The following is a 12,650-nucleotide window of genomic DNA, read 5'->3' on the forward strand; positions in this document are numbered from 1 at the left end:
TTAAACATGATATGCATCCCCCTCGCTCCATACACTTGTTTGCATCTCCCTCATTTTCTTTCCACCCAACTCCTATTTACTCTCTTTGATTTGACTCTTTCTTCCAACTCTATTTTTATAAAAACAGAGAATTATATTTGTAATTTAACTTTTTCTTTCAAATTTAATAAACAAAAATTTTATTAAAATATTTACAACTACATGATTGTAATGCGACTTTAAACGGACGGTATGTTTATTTCCGATAAAAGCAATTATTGTTTAACACATTCTTTTTCATATAAATGTGTATAACTCTTAAAAGAAAATGTATAATATATAAGGATGCTTATGTTCTTTTCATAATTAAATAACTTTTTCTTTTCTATATTTGTTGTAATATGAACTTATTTTGGTAATTTTCATCATGGGCTTGAGTCATATGATCGCTACCTGTGTAACAGTTGAAAATCGCCTGCGCACTTCATATTTATTATATACTGAAAACTTAAAAAATAATTAAGTCTTTGTTTTTTTTTCTCACACTCAATTTGATATTTAAATTATCAAAATGTATTAAAAAGACTTGACTGTTAACTTTAACAGTTGACTTTTAAAATCATCTATCTCTAATTTTTTTTTCCAATTAAAGCCACATCGTGTTACAACCACGGCGTAACATGTGACAAAAAATTATAAAAATAATTTTTTATAAAAATTATTAAATTTTAATAAAAATATAAAAATATTTAAATTTTATTAAAAGTTAGAAAAAATATAAAAATCTTTAAAAATTTATAAAATTTTATAAAAATCATAAAAAAATTATGAAATCCAGAAAAAAAATCCTTTAACCATTAACTTTAACCGTTGACCGTCAAAGTTAATGACTCCTTGGTATTTTTTCAGTTAAAGCCATCACGTATCGTAACACAACATGACATGTGATGAAAAATGATAAAAATATAAAAAAATATAAAAAACTTCTTTTGGTACAATATTTTTATAATTTTTTTTACGAATTTTATATTTCTTTATATTTTTTATAATTTTTTATGACTTTATAAAATTTTATAAATTTTTTTCTAATTTTTAATATTTATATTTTTATTAAAATTTAATAACTTTTATAATTTTTATTTATTTTTATTTTTTATCTTTTTTTTGCCACATGTCATGTCATAGTTGTGACACGTGGTGACTTTAACTAAAACAATTAGGAGCGGTCAACTGTTTAAGTTAATAGTCAAAGAGTCTTTTTAATGAATTTTGACAATTCAATTACTTATTTTAGTGTAAAAAAAAAGTAGAGACTTAATTGTTTTTTTTTTAAAAAGTTTGAACGCCTTTTTTATGCAGTTTGAAAGTTCAATTACCAAATTGAGTGCAAAAAAAATAGGCTTAATTGCTTTTTTTGAAAATGTTTGAGGGCTTTTTACACCCTTAAGCCAATATTAAAAAAAATTAACATTAATCTCATTATAAATTTTTATCATATCTGTTTTTTTTATATAATATCTCCTCTCCAATCCTTAAACAGAAGAAGAATAATGTGTTTCAGTACATTTGATCTTACATTGACAACAATAATAAGGCTGTGTTCTTCGTTGCTTAAGAAATGGGCTTTTACTTAGAAAAGTACTTTTCTTTGAAAAGCAATGAAGAACAAGTTTGATTTGGTAGCAAATTCTCAGAAGCTAAGAAGTGCTTTTGGCCAGATGAAGAAGTAAAATTTTTAGCTTTTTAGCCAAAAAGTGCTTTTGGGCTGGTTCATCTACTTTTTTTAGCCACAGACTCTTTGCTCTTTGCCCTCTGCTCTCTGCTGCTTCTTTGCCCTCGTCTCTGCCCTCTGCTGGTTCTTTGTTCCTCTGCCCTCTGCCCTCTGCCCTCTGCCAGTGAGTTTATCTTTTTCTTCTCTTCTTCTGTGTATTTTTGTTCGTCTGGGATTGATTTTCGTAATTGATTGAAGATTGGATAGGAGATAAACTTAGGTTGTCAACGCTTCCTTCATCTCCTACATCGAGCAAAAAGAGTAAGAGACAACAATGGTTACTTTCCGGGTAAGTTTTCAACGCTTCGGTTTTATCTGATCTACCCCAGCCACCCTCTCAATTTCCCTACCTTTTTTACTTCGATTTTCTACGATTTCTCCTCGTTTTTTTTCTAATTTTATGCTGAAATTTAGTTTCGATTTTGCGATGGTATTAATGGGTTTTGATCCATTAGAATGTTTGGGTTTTCATTTCTTTGAAATTTAGTAGTAAACTATGGGATTGTTAACTCTGGGATTATATCCTACAGTGGATTATATCCCACTGTCAAATAACTTTGTTGGATTTTCTAACTGTGCATTTCTTTTTAAATCTTTTTAAGCAATGACTAATATGTTTGTTAACTCTGGGATTATATCCTACTGTTTGCTTCAATGTGCCTTTTGTATATGTCCTCCTGGTGAGACTGGTCCTTCTATCTGATAAATGAATTAATTTGAATTTTTTCCCTTTTTTGCAGGCAATCTTGAGAGGAACCATCCAGGTCCCAACTCTTACCAGTGATGTTGTGCTCAAGGTTTGTTGGAAATTGTGTATGATTGTGATAAGCTTAGAAAGGGACCTTTAATTATTTGTTATAGTTGAGGCTCCTAATCTATGTTGCTTTCAATTTGCAAGTCCGTCCTGGCACTCAACCAGGCCAGAAGGTTATTCTAAAGAATAAAGGTATGGACAAGATCTGGGAATAAGATAGATATATATATTTGGTTCCTTTTCCAATTTGGTTTTAAAGATATAGGTTTTAACTCTTTTTTTTGTGATTTAGGTGGATATAATTTCAATTGATTTCTCAGACAAGTTGCTGTTTCGATTGAAATTGCCTATGGTTAAAGCTGCTATTAAGGTTTGTTATTGACTTGATTTCTATACTCATTCAAAATTGAAAATTTGATTTGTTTTAATGGATAATTTCATCTTGAGGTCTCACAGCGTGGGATATATTTTGAAATAACATATTCTGATCTTATTGTGGATGTTCATCAAAGGAGGCAAATCATATCCAATGCTAAGGTGAGGAATCCAGAGCTTGTCGCATTGTTTTTGAACGGTTGTTTCTTTCTTTTTTCTTCTTTTTTTTTACTGTGTTCTAATAATTCTTGTGTTTTAGCGCATTAAAATATAAATTTATAGCTGATGAAATGGTGATGAACTAGGATATGAACAATTGGTGAGTAGCAAAAATTGAGAGATTTAGTTATGATTTTTTAGTTGCTTTATAAGATGCAATTTTGGTTGTTCTAGATAGTAGTGGATGCTGTCAATGTGAACTAATTATCTGTAGCATACTTTCCAGTTGCTGCTGGATTGGACTCGAGGAAAAAATGTCATACTTTCTAGTGCTGCACCTTCTGTATGTGAAGTTAAGAGGGCCTAATGATGTTGCAAACTTAGCATATTTGCTTGGTCTCTCTATGGAACGAGCTAAAGCAGTTATTTCCAAAAATTGTAGGTATGCTAATTCACAGAACTTTGTAGTTTTTGCGAGGGCCGTAGTTAATGTCTTATTCTGTGTGGACCTCCTTTTGTTTCATCTTTCAGGAGCCTTTTGACCAATGCTTTGAGAAGAAAGCACTTTTTCAAGGAGGCTATCAGAGTTGAAGCAGTGTCCTCCAGTATAAATCTTTGGAACTTGGAAATTAGCAATCAAAGTTTCAATATTGTCGATGTAAAGCCTGCAAACATGGAGGATCTAACTGGTAAGCCTATTCTATTTTGGTACTTTAGTTTGTTGCTTTCACTTCTTAAAGCATATGCAAGTTCAGTGCTGTTCAATATATTTGCAAAAGTAATGGTTATTGTAATGTCTATCATTGCAGAGGTTATAACATCAGCAGAGTTTCACCCTACCCACTGTAATATGCTAGCATATAGTAGTTCAAAGGGCTCAATTCGCCTCATTGATTTGCGGCATCAGCTTTGTGTGATTCTCATGCCAAATTGCAAGTGTTTTACCGTTTTTAGTTTCTTTTGTCTATCATTGCAAGTGTTCAATAAATGATCTTGTGTGCTAGAGTAATTGATGGCTTTACATGCTGTTCTAAAGATCAGCTGGTGTTTCTTGGCACATGTTATGAGTGATTATATGCTGTTCCAAAGTGTTGATGAAATCATGAAAATAGTTGAAGAGGCCAAAGTTGCCCCTAGAGTATCACGGCCTATCAGAGGCTTTGGCTAGGGTGGAGAAGAAGATGAGGATGCAAAGGAAGAAGATGCAAAAGAAGACGAAGAAGATGAGTACGAGAAAACGGTAAAAGAGGTACATGCCAGTGGAGAAATTCACGTCTCTTAAGGAAAAAAGAGAGTAATATATGGTTTCCAAATGTTGGAGCTTTGGTGTCTTTTAGTGCTTACATATGTTCTTATAAATATGATGTCAGTTTTTTGCTATTAGACCTAAGTGTTGAATAAACAACCTGTAAATTATTGTGTTTTGGACAAGAAGTTGAAATGGGGGTTAAGGATGCCATAGTGAGGCGACACTACTATGCTGGCGAGTAAGATGAGAGCCACTGGCCGACAATTTCTTATTTCCTTTGGATGCTCAACACATATGACATGCTGCAAAATTGTTTCTTGCCAATGATTTATTTTATGTTCTTATGAACAAAGTTTGACTCTGATCTTTGATGTAGTTTTATATCATTATCATGAAATTTAGGCAGAACCTAAGAACTATTTCTTTGTTTATGAGGCAACTTTGTTAGTGGCTTATTGGCAATGATCTTTTCTGGAGGTGTATTATTCAACCATCTATTTATACAATTTCTGTACTTTATTTACAAAAATAGCAGTATGTTACTCCTCGGTAGACACTTTAGTTCCATTCTTGTTCATCTTAAAACAGTATGCAATGTTAATGATGTGGACTGTCCACTAACTTGGCATATTGTTTGGTTCCTGAGACCCGTTATTTAAATGATTGGAATTGAAGAATTCATCCTAACAATCTTCTTTCCATGAAATATTCTTTTTTGCGTTCTTCATTAGACAGTCTCGACTTTCATTTTCATATGCTTATCAAATATAAGTATTGTATTAACCAAATCATTTTCATATGCTTATCAAATATAAGTATTGTATTAACCAAATCATTTATTGAATATAACTAAATCATTTTCATATGCTTATCAAATATAGCATCTAGTTTAATGAATTCACTTTAAATTGTAAATGCTATTGACAAATTTTTAGTATTTATATTTTGTATATAAATATTATCCCTTTTAAAACTTTAATCCAAATATATATAATATTTTAATTCGTTAGGTTTATATTTTCTATGTTATGTTAGTATATAATATGAGTTATATATTCAAATACATTTTAAAATAAAATAATACAAATGTATTAAAAGCATTAATTAAAAATAAAAATAATTTTATAATAATACAATCGTGTCAATATCTAATTACAAATATTTAATTTTTATATTTAAATATTTAAATATAGTTTATATAATCTAATTAAAATTTATAAATAATTAATATTAATTACTTAGAAATATTTAAAATTAATATTATATATTAAAATATTAACAATAAGTTATAATAAATTATTTTTTATATTTTGCTAAAATATCATAATATTAACTAATTTGAACATTATTTAAATACATATTTGTTACTTTATAATCTCATGTCTAAAATAGACATTTTATTCTTCAAAAGCACTTTTTAACAGCAATGCCAAACACTCAAATTTCTCAAAAGTACTTCTCAAAAGCACTTCTCAAAAGTAGTAAAGAACTGGCCCTAATACTAATTGAGTTAATACTCACTTGAATTAAATGTGATTCAGTCCAATTTTTCGGCCATTTTAATTCATCTAAAATCGGAAACAAGGTCCAAAAACATTCCACAGGCCATCAATGTATCCTTTATCTGTGCTAATCTATGTGGTTGACTTTGAATTATTTTATGCATAATGATTTACAAGGAACTCTAATTTTATAGAAAAAAAAGTTATTTTAATTTATATATTTGTATTATTTATCAAATCACTAAAAAATAGATAAAAAAGTTAACACTTGTTAGCTTTATTAACACGTGAATTGCTATGTGGATATCATATCAGAAATTAATTAATTTTTTAAAAATTTAAAATTTTAAAAAAAATTAAATATAAAATATATTTTTTAAAATTTTTAAAAAATTAATTAACTGATAACGTGGACTACCACATAGATGCCATGTTAGTAACATTTTTTCATCCATTTTGAGGTAACTTGACAGGCAATGCAAATTCACGGGCTAAAAGAGATAAAAAAATAGAGTTAAAATGATTTTTTTATAAAATTGAAGGGTCAAATAAGTTATTATATCTTTATTTTATTTCTTTTATTTAAAATTTAATAGTGTCATTGACCTGCCCTAACTCTTATCTACGTTTTTCTATGTTGTGTTTTTCTTAAAACCAAAAGTTCGAACGGTAATAGGAGTCGATATTAGATTCTAATTTTTTTTAAAAATTCTCATTACATTTTAAATTTTTAATCTTAATTAAGTCTCTTCAATTTTTCAGAAATTACTATTAACCTTTTAAAATATTTTGAAAAATAATTTCTCATTTTTTAGATAATTCTCATTACTACTTTTAATTTATTTAAATTTAACTAGACTCTTAATTTCTTTTAAAATAAATTCTCATACAAGCACTAAAACATTTAAAACTTTAAATTAAATTCTTAAAACTAAATGACAAAATTTGTCATTGCAAAAGTCCATATTACTCAATGATTCCTTGTCTATTTACACTAATGGTAAATTGTTTGGCTAATGGCTAATTGATTTTGGTGAGTTAGGGTTTAAGACATTCTTAGGTTAAACCAATTGAACATACTATTTTCCATTCAGTGGTTTGGTATAATTACTTTATAATTAAGTTTCTCCTCTACATGTAGCAAGGGCAATTTTGTGTTTAACATCTATGAAGTCAACTTATGAACTCCAAGAGCATTTTTGTCAAATGTTAGGGTTGTAAACTTAGTTGTATTAAAGGCCTACTTAATGTCAAACATAAATGAGTCTCTTTTATCATCTTTCTAGTTCTCTCTTTTATTACTTTTATCATGTTTAGGTTTTTAGTTTTTTCCTTTCTTAGCTTAGTTAGTTAGTAGTTGTTAGTTTCTTCATTTTATTGTAGCTTTAACTTTTTACAATTAGATGCAAAACATTCTCTTGTTATTTTGATTTCTCTTTAAAGTACCTAATAGATTTTCTCTTTGTCAGCTTTCAAAAGTATAAAAATATCATCTTTGGGTTGTATTTTCTTCTCCTTTCTTGTTGTTATCATCTTTAAAAAGGACTCCCTCAATAACCATTAAGAACTTCTCAACTTTGTCATTTTTTTATGTTTTCTTTGATGAATCATTTAAGCATGAAATTGACTGATATTTGTATGTTGATGATGGATAGGCGCTAAATCTTATGTGGTTGGTTGTTTGAAATGTTGTATGGATAGTTTTTGGGTTAGGGACTAAATCGTAAAAATTAGACTGAATCAAATAGACTTCAAAACCTAGAATTGACGTCTCTAGATGAACAATTAGATAGGTGATATCGATAGGAGAACCTATTGTGTACCATTTTGATTGTCCTGATTTAATTTAGTGAGGTCGAGAGATAAACCGAACTAAATTATCCAATTGGGTAAAATGGTGACCGAAAGGTAACATTGGACCAATTAGGAGTTTGAGCAATTTAGATCCTTAATTCAAGAATTAAATAGAAACATGGATATCAACCGACCACTTTATTTCATTGAATTGATATTTGTGCACTTTTATCTGTTATTCAATTTAGTCCTCTTAGGTGTAGTTTAGTGTAATTAATCTTTTATTTTGATTTGTAACACCCCTAACCCATATCCGTTGCCAGAACAGGGTTATGGAATATTACCAGAGCTTACAGATCAAATACAGTAAATTCTTAACATTTACTATTCATATCATAAATCAATCATAATGTCCCTTATATGGGCCCTTAAGGTCCAAAATTTGCATTAGAAACAAGTCGGGACTAAATCGAGAACTCAGAGAATTTTTTGCAAAATTTTTAAATTTTTTTCCTAGATACAAGGGACACCCACTCGTGTGGCCAGGCCGTGTGAGGTGACACACCCTTGTCTCAGGTTGTGTGGGCATTCGATGTGAGGCACACGGCCGTGTCCCAGCCCGTGTCCATCCCCGTGTAACTCTCTGACTTGGGTCACATAGCCAAGCCACACGCCCGTGTGCTAGGCCGTGTGAACAATTTAATTTGCATTAATTAGGTGCAAGGGTCACACGGCCAAGACATACGCTTGTGTGATAGGCCGTGTGTCACACACGGCAGAGACACACACATGTGTCTATGCCTATGTAAACAATTTTGAGCATTCTATTCCTCAAATTTAAGGATGTAGGAGACATACGGCCAAACCGCATACCCGTGCGCATGGCCGTGTGTCACACACGGCTGAGACACACACCCGTGTCTCTTCCCATGTGGACAAAAATAAACCATTTTCCAAGGCCACTTTTCTCACCCAATTTGTCCTCCACCTACATCAACACTTGAATACATTCACCAACCAATTCAAGACATTAAAATCAAGCCAAAACTAAGTCTTATGCATGACATATTATCACATATGTTCAAGTGTTTAAACTTACCAAAAACACACATATGCTTATAGGCATATTTTATTAATTATGCTAACTCAAAACCATTCATCAATTAGTTTATATAATTCCCACCATATAACCATTTCATCAACACATCAAACATGTTTAAGCCATATATTTACATCTCAAAATATACCAATACAAGTCATACCAATGGCTAGTTTCAACCAAATATTTATATGCCATCATTTGGCCAATTTAACCTATACATGCCATTATATCCTAATTAAAGTTTTCTATTTATACTAAAAAAAAAGAGCTGAAGGATAGTGTGATCTTGCTCCAACCCGCTTCCAACCTTTACGAGCTTCCGAGTACTATAAAACAGAAGAAATAAAACAAAGTAAGCTTTTAAGCTTAGTAAGTTCTTATAACGAGAAATTAACTTACCATTCATTCACATTTAAAGTAAGCATACAAAGTACATCCAAATCAATTTAATCAATAACCTAAACACTCACATCCTCATCAAACATGTTAGTCATGTATTTCATATAAATAACAAGAACAAGAATGAGCTCATCAAATATCATATTTCCATGTGTTTTCAAGTAAATAAGGGTAACGATTCATTCGGAATTCATCTTATATCAAAATTTCACCCGTTGAATCATATGAAATTTCGATGGACACATGGGTAATACACACAAAGTGTACAATACGTTAAATTCGTCAACTCATATCAGGGAGTGCTCATAGAAGCACATAAACGGGAAGCTTATCCGAGCTATAACAGGAAGCTCGTAAGAGCCATACTCAGGAAGCTCAAGCGAGCCTAAAACGGGTAGCTCCGAAGAGTCTTTAATTAGGAAGCTCCAGATAGCCATATATTGGGAAGTTCAAGCGAGACATATTGGAAGCTCACAAAGAGTCCTTAATCAGGAAGCTCATGAAGAGTCATATATCGGGATGCTCATAAGAGCTAAGGTGTGTCCATAACACATGTAGGATCACAACCTATTGGGATGTTCTGAAGAACTATAACTGGAAGCTCGCAAGAATCATATAACGGGGAGCTCATGAGAGCTAATAATAGGACACTCTTTCGAGCTATGGTGTGTCTGCAACATATACAAGACCACAACCAATACGAGAACCCTGTATCCAATCGAATTTCATTTATTCAGATGGGATTTAATATTTATCGGTCATCGTCAGATATGTGATTAGTTTCATATACATAGCAATTACATAACTCACATGTACAACATTTAATTCAAACATATAAATGTACACAATTTAGTTACACAAGATTACCTCGACACTTGTTCGTGTTTACAGGCTACTAATCCGATACTTTTTGTTTTCTTCGATCCAATTCCGTAATAGGTTTATTTGGATCTATACGAGTAAATTTAACTCAATGTAATACAATTCATATCAATTCAGTCCAACTCACATCTTAGGCAAAAGTACCGTTTTGCCCCTATACTTTTAATTAATTCTGATTTCATCCCTAGTCTCGAAAAATGAAATTCATGCAATTTAATCCTTATTCCAAGCCTAGCCGATTTTTACATATAACATTTACATCCCTTGTATTTCACAAAATTCAAAATTTTTCTATGTATTTTATATCTTTACAATTTAATCCCTACATCACAATTTCATGAAGATTTCATTTACAAAAGTTGTTCATCTATCAACAACCTTTCCATTTATACCATAAAACTTCATAGTTCATGCTTATTCATCCATGGAAAAACTTTAATACTTTGATAACTTTGCAAATTAACCCCAAAATAGCTAGATTAGGTTATTACGATCTCGAAAATATAAAAATTAATAAAACGAAATAAAATTACTTACCCAATTAAGCCAAGTAAGTTTGCTTGAATGCTTTCTCTTAGTTAGGGTTTCCATGAAAATAATTTGGGGAAAGATGATATTTTGTTATTTAATTAATTATCATCTTTTATTATTTCTACTTTCCAATGTGTTCCTTTTCTTTACTCAATTTTCCATGGATGAATCATCATAATTATCTACTAACTCCTTTTAATGGTCTATTTGTCTTATAAGGACCACAAATTTTGAATTCCATAGCTATTTGATCCCTCTAGCTACTAGAATTCAACTTTTGGACTTTATGCAATTTGGTCCTTTCTAACAATTAAACATGTAATCGGTAAAAATTTTCTTAACAAAATTTTTATACGATATTCCTATCATAAGGTAAATTAAAAATAATATTAAATAAATTCTCTTTTGGAGTCAGATTTGTGGTCCCAAAACTATTGTTCTGATTTCACTGAAAACGGGTTGTTACGTGATTTGTCGTAATATAATACTTAGTGATTAGCTAGCTAGATTTCTTAATTGCATGCATTAATGCATTATCATTGTTAGTCACCTTATCACCCAACCTCTCTTGGGTTCAATCTTTGGAATGCTTTAAGTGTTATAATATAACACTTTCAAATACTACAATTGATCTGTCATGCTTGCAATCAAGCCGCTTTAATTCTTGATATTTTATATTGATTCTCTGCTTGGTGTTCGTATGTCGTGGCACAATCAATTATCCCTTTATAATATTAGTTGTAAAATTTATGCAAAATTATTAAATAATTTTAATATATTTTAATTAATACATATAAGAAACTCGTGCATCACATGAATAAAAAAAACTAGTATATTATATAAAACAAGGAATGTTGTATTTTTTTAAAAAGAACATTAAGTATAGAACAGGTATAATGGGTAAGTTTGTTGGCTTGGGTTTTAGCTTTTCCCCATTTTATCGATTTGGTGATTGTTTTATTTTATTTATGATAGAAAGCGTTTCTCTAAAAAATTTAATTTTTATTGGAATGAACATTGACATATGGTTGTCTATGTTCATTCGTTTCAAAGCTTAATTTTTAAAAAATAATTTTAAAAAATATTTTATAAATTTATAAAACATTATTGAAAATTATAAAATATTAAATAAAATTCAAAATTAATAAAAATCATTTAAAAGTTAACTCCATAATGAATCTCGACATATGATTGTCTAGATTCATTAAAGAAGATTTTCTAAATTATATAAAGTTTAAAAATATTAAAATGAATTCTATTTAAAAATAAGATATGTTTATCTATATTTTAATTATACTGATACATTTTAGTCTTATAAAATAAAAATATTTTAGAAAATAAATAAATATAAATATATTTTAATTTTATTAGTAGTATGTGTAAAGTTTTTTCTTTTTTCTTTTTTAACTTGTGAATATATCCAATTTTTGAACTTTTAGGCTAACAAATAATGAAATAATTGATACACATTTTTAATAGATTTATTCACATTTAAGAAAAAAACTTTACACATAAGATTAATAAAATTAAAATTATTTTTTATATTTATTTTTAAAATATTTTTATTTTTGTATATCTTAAAAGTACGAATAGAATTAAGAAAAATATAAACATATCATTTTTAAAGAACATTAATTGTTATTTTTTAACTTTATATAATTTAGAAATTTTAAATAGTTTTTATTAATTTCTAATTTTTTAAAATGTTTAAATTATTTAATATTTTATAAATTTTAATAATGTTTTGTAAATTTATAAAAAAATTAAGCTTTTAAAGGGATGAACCTGGACAATAGTATGTCCAGGTTCATTCCAATAAAAATTTAAATATTTATTTTAATCTTTTTTAAAAATTGAAGTTTTTTTAAATTTTTCTAACATGGAAATTCCACGTCAACAACCGTTGCTAACATGGAGTGCCATGTTAGCATCATTAACAGTCATGTTAGCGTTGTAATGATCAAAGACGAAAAACATTGGTTAAAGGGCTTAATTGATATAATTTGAGAGTTTAAGGGCTTAATTGATTTTTTTTTTGCCAAAGTTTTTAGGTACTCCTTTAGCCTTTTAAATTTAAGTCTGCCACATAACATATTAAGATGCTACCACATGTCACCACCCGAATGACTATCAGTGTCACGTTAGCACAAACT

General features: G+C 29.3%; 1 protein-coding gene across 15 annotated transcripts; it reads left to right on the forward strand.

Moving 5' to 3' along the window:
• Positions 1 to 1,597: 1,597 nt before the first annotated feature.
• LOC105803409 (uncharacterized) lies at positions 1,598 to 4,777 on the forward strand. Of its 15 annotated transcripts, none has more exons than XR_008191059.1 (9): positions 1,598 to 1,874; positions 1,949 to 2,039; positions 2,491 to 2,547; positions 2,649 to 2,696; positions 2,797 to 2,874; positions 2,952 to 3,041; positions 3,139 to 3,480; positions 3,570 to 3,727; positions 3,848 to 4,777. XR_008191059.1 is itself a non-coding variant. In XM_052624064.1 (9 exons), exons 6-9 carry the CDS (start codon positions 3,188 to 3,190, stop codon positions 4,027 to 4,029), a joined length of 507 nt encoding a protein of 168 aa, XP_052480024.1. In that variant the 5' UTR covers positions 1,616 to 1,874; positions 1,949 to 2,039; positions 2,491 to 2,696; positions 2,797 to 2,874; positions 2,961 to 3,041; positions 3,139 to 3,187; the 3' UTR covers positions 4,030 to 4,777. The 15 variants fall into 15 exon arrangements, 13 of the variants coding, with proteins under 13 accessions (XP_052480024.1, XP_052480025.1, XP_052480018.1 ...); XM_052624064.1 differs by having other exon boundaries at positions 1,616 to 1,874; positions 2,491 to 2,696; positions 2,961 to 3,041; positions 3,139 to 3,198; positions 3,325 to 3,480; XM_052624065.1 differs by having other exon boundaries at positions 1,616 to 1,874; positions 2,491 to 2,696; positions 3,017 to 3,041; positions 3,139 to 3,198; positions 3,325 to 3,480.
• The last annotated feature ends 7,873 nt before the right edge of the window (positions 4,778 to 12,650 follow it).

Source organism: Gossypium raimondii, chromosome 11, assembly GCF_025698545.1.
Source record: "Gossypium raimondii isolate GPD5lz chromosome 11, ASM2569854v1, whole genome shotgun sequence".
Taxonomy (NCBI): domain Eukaryota; kingdom Viridiplantae; phylum Streptophyta; class Magnoliopsida; order Malvales; family Malvaceae; genus Gossypium; species Gossypium raimondii.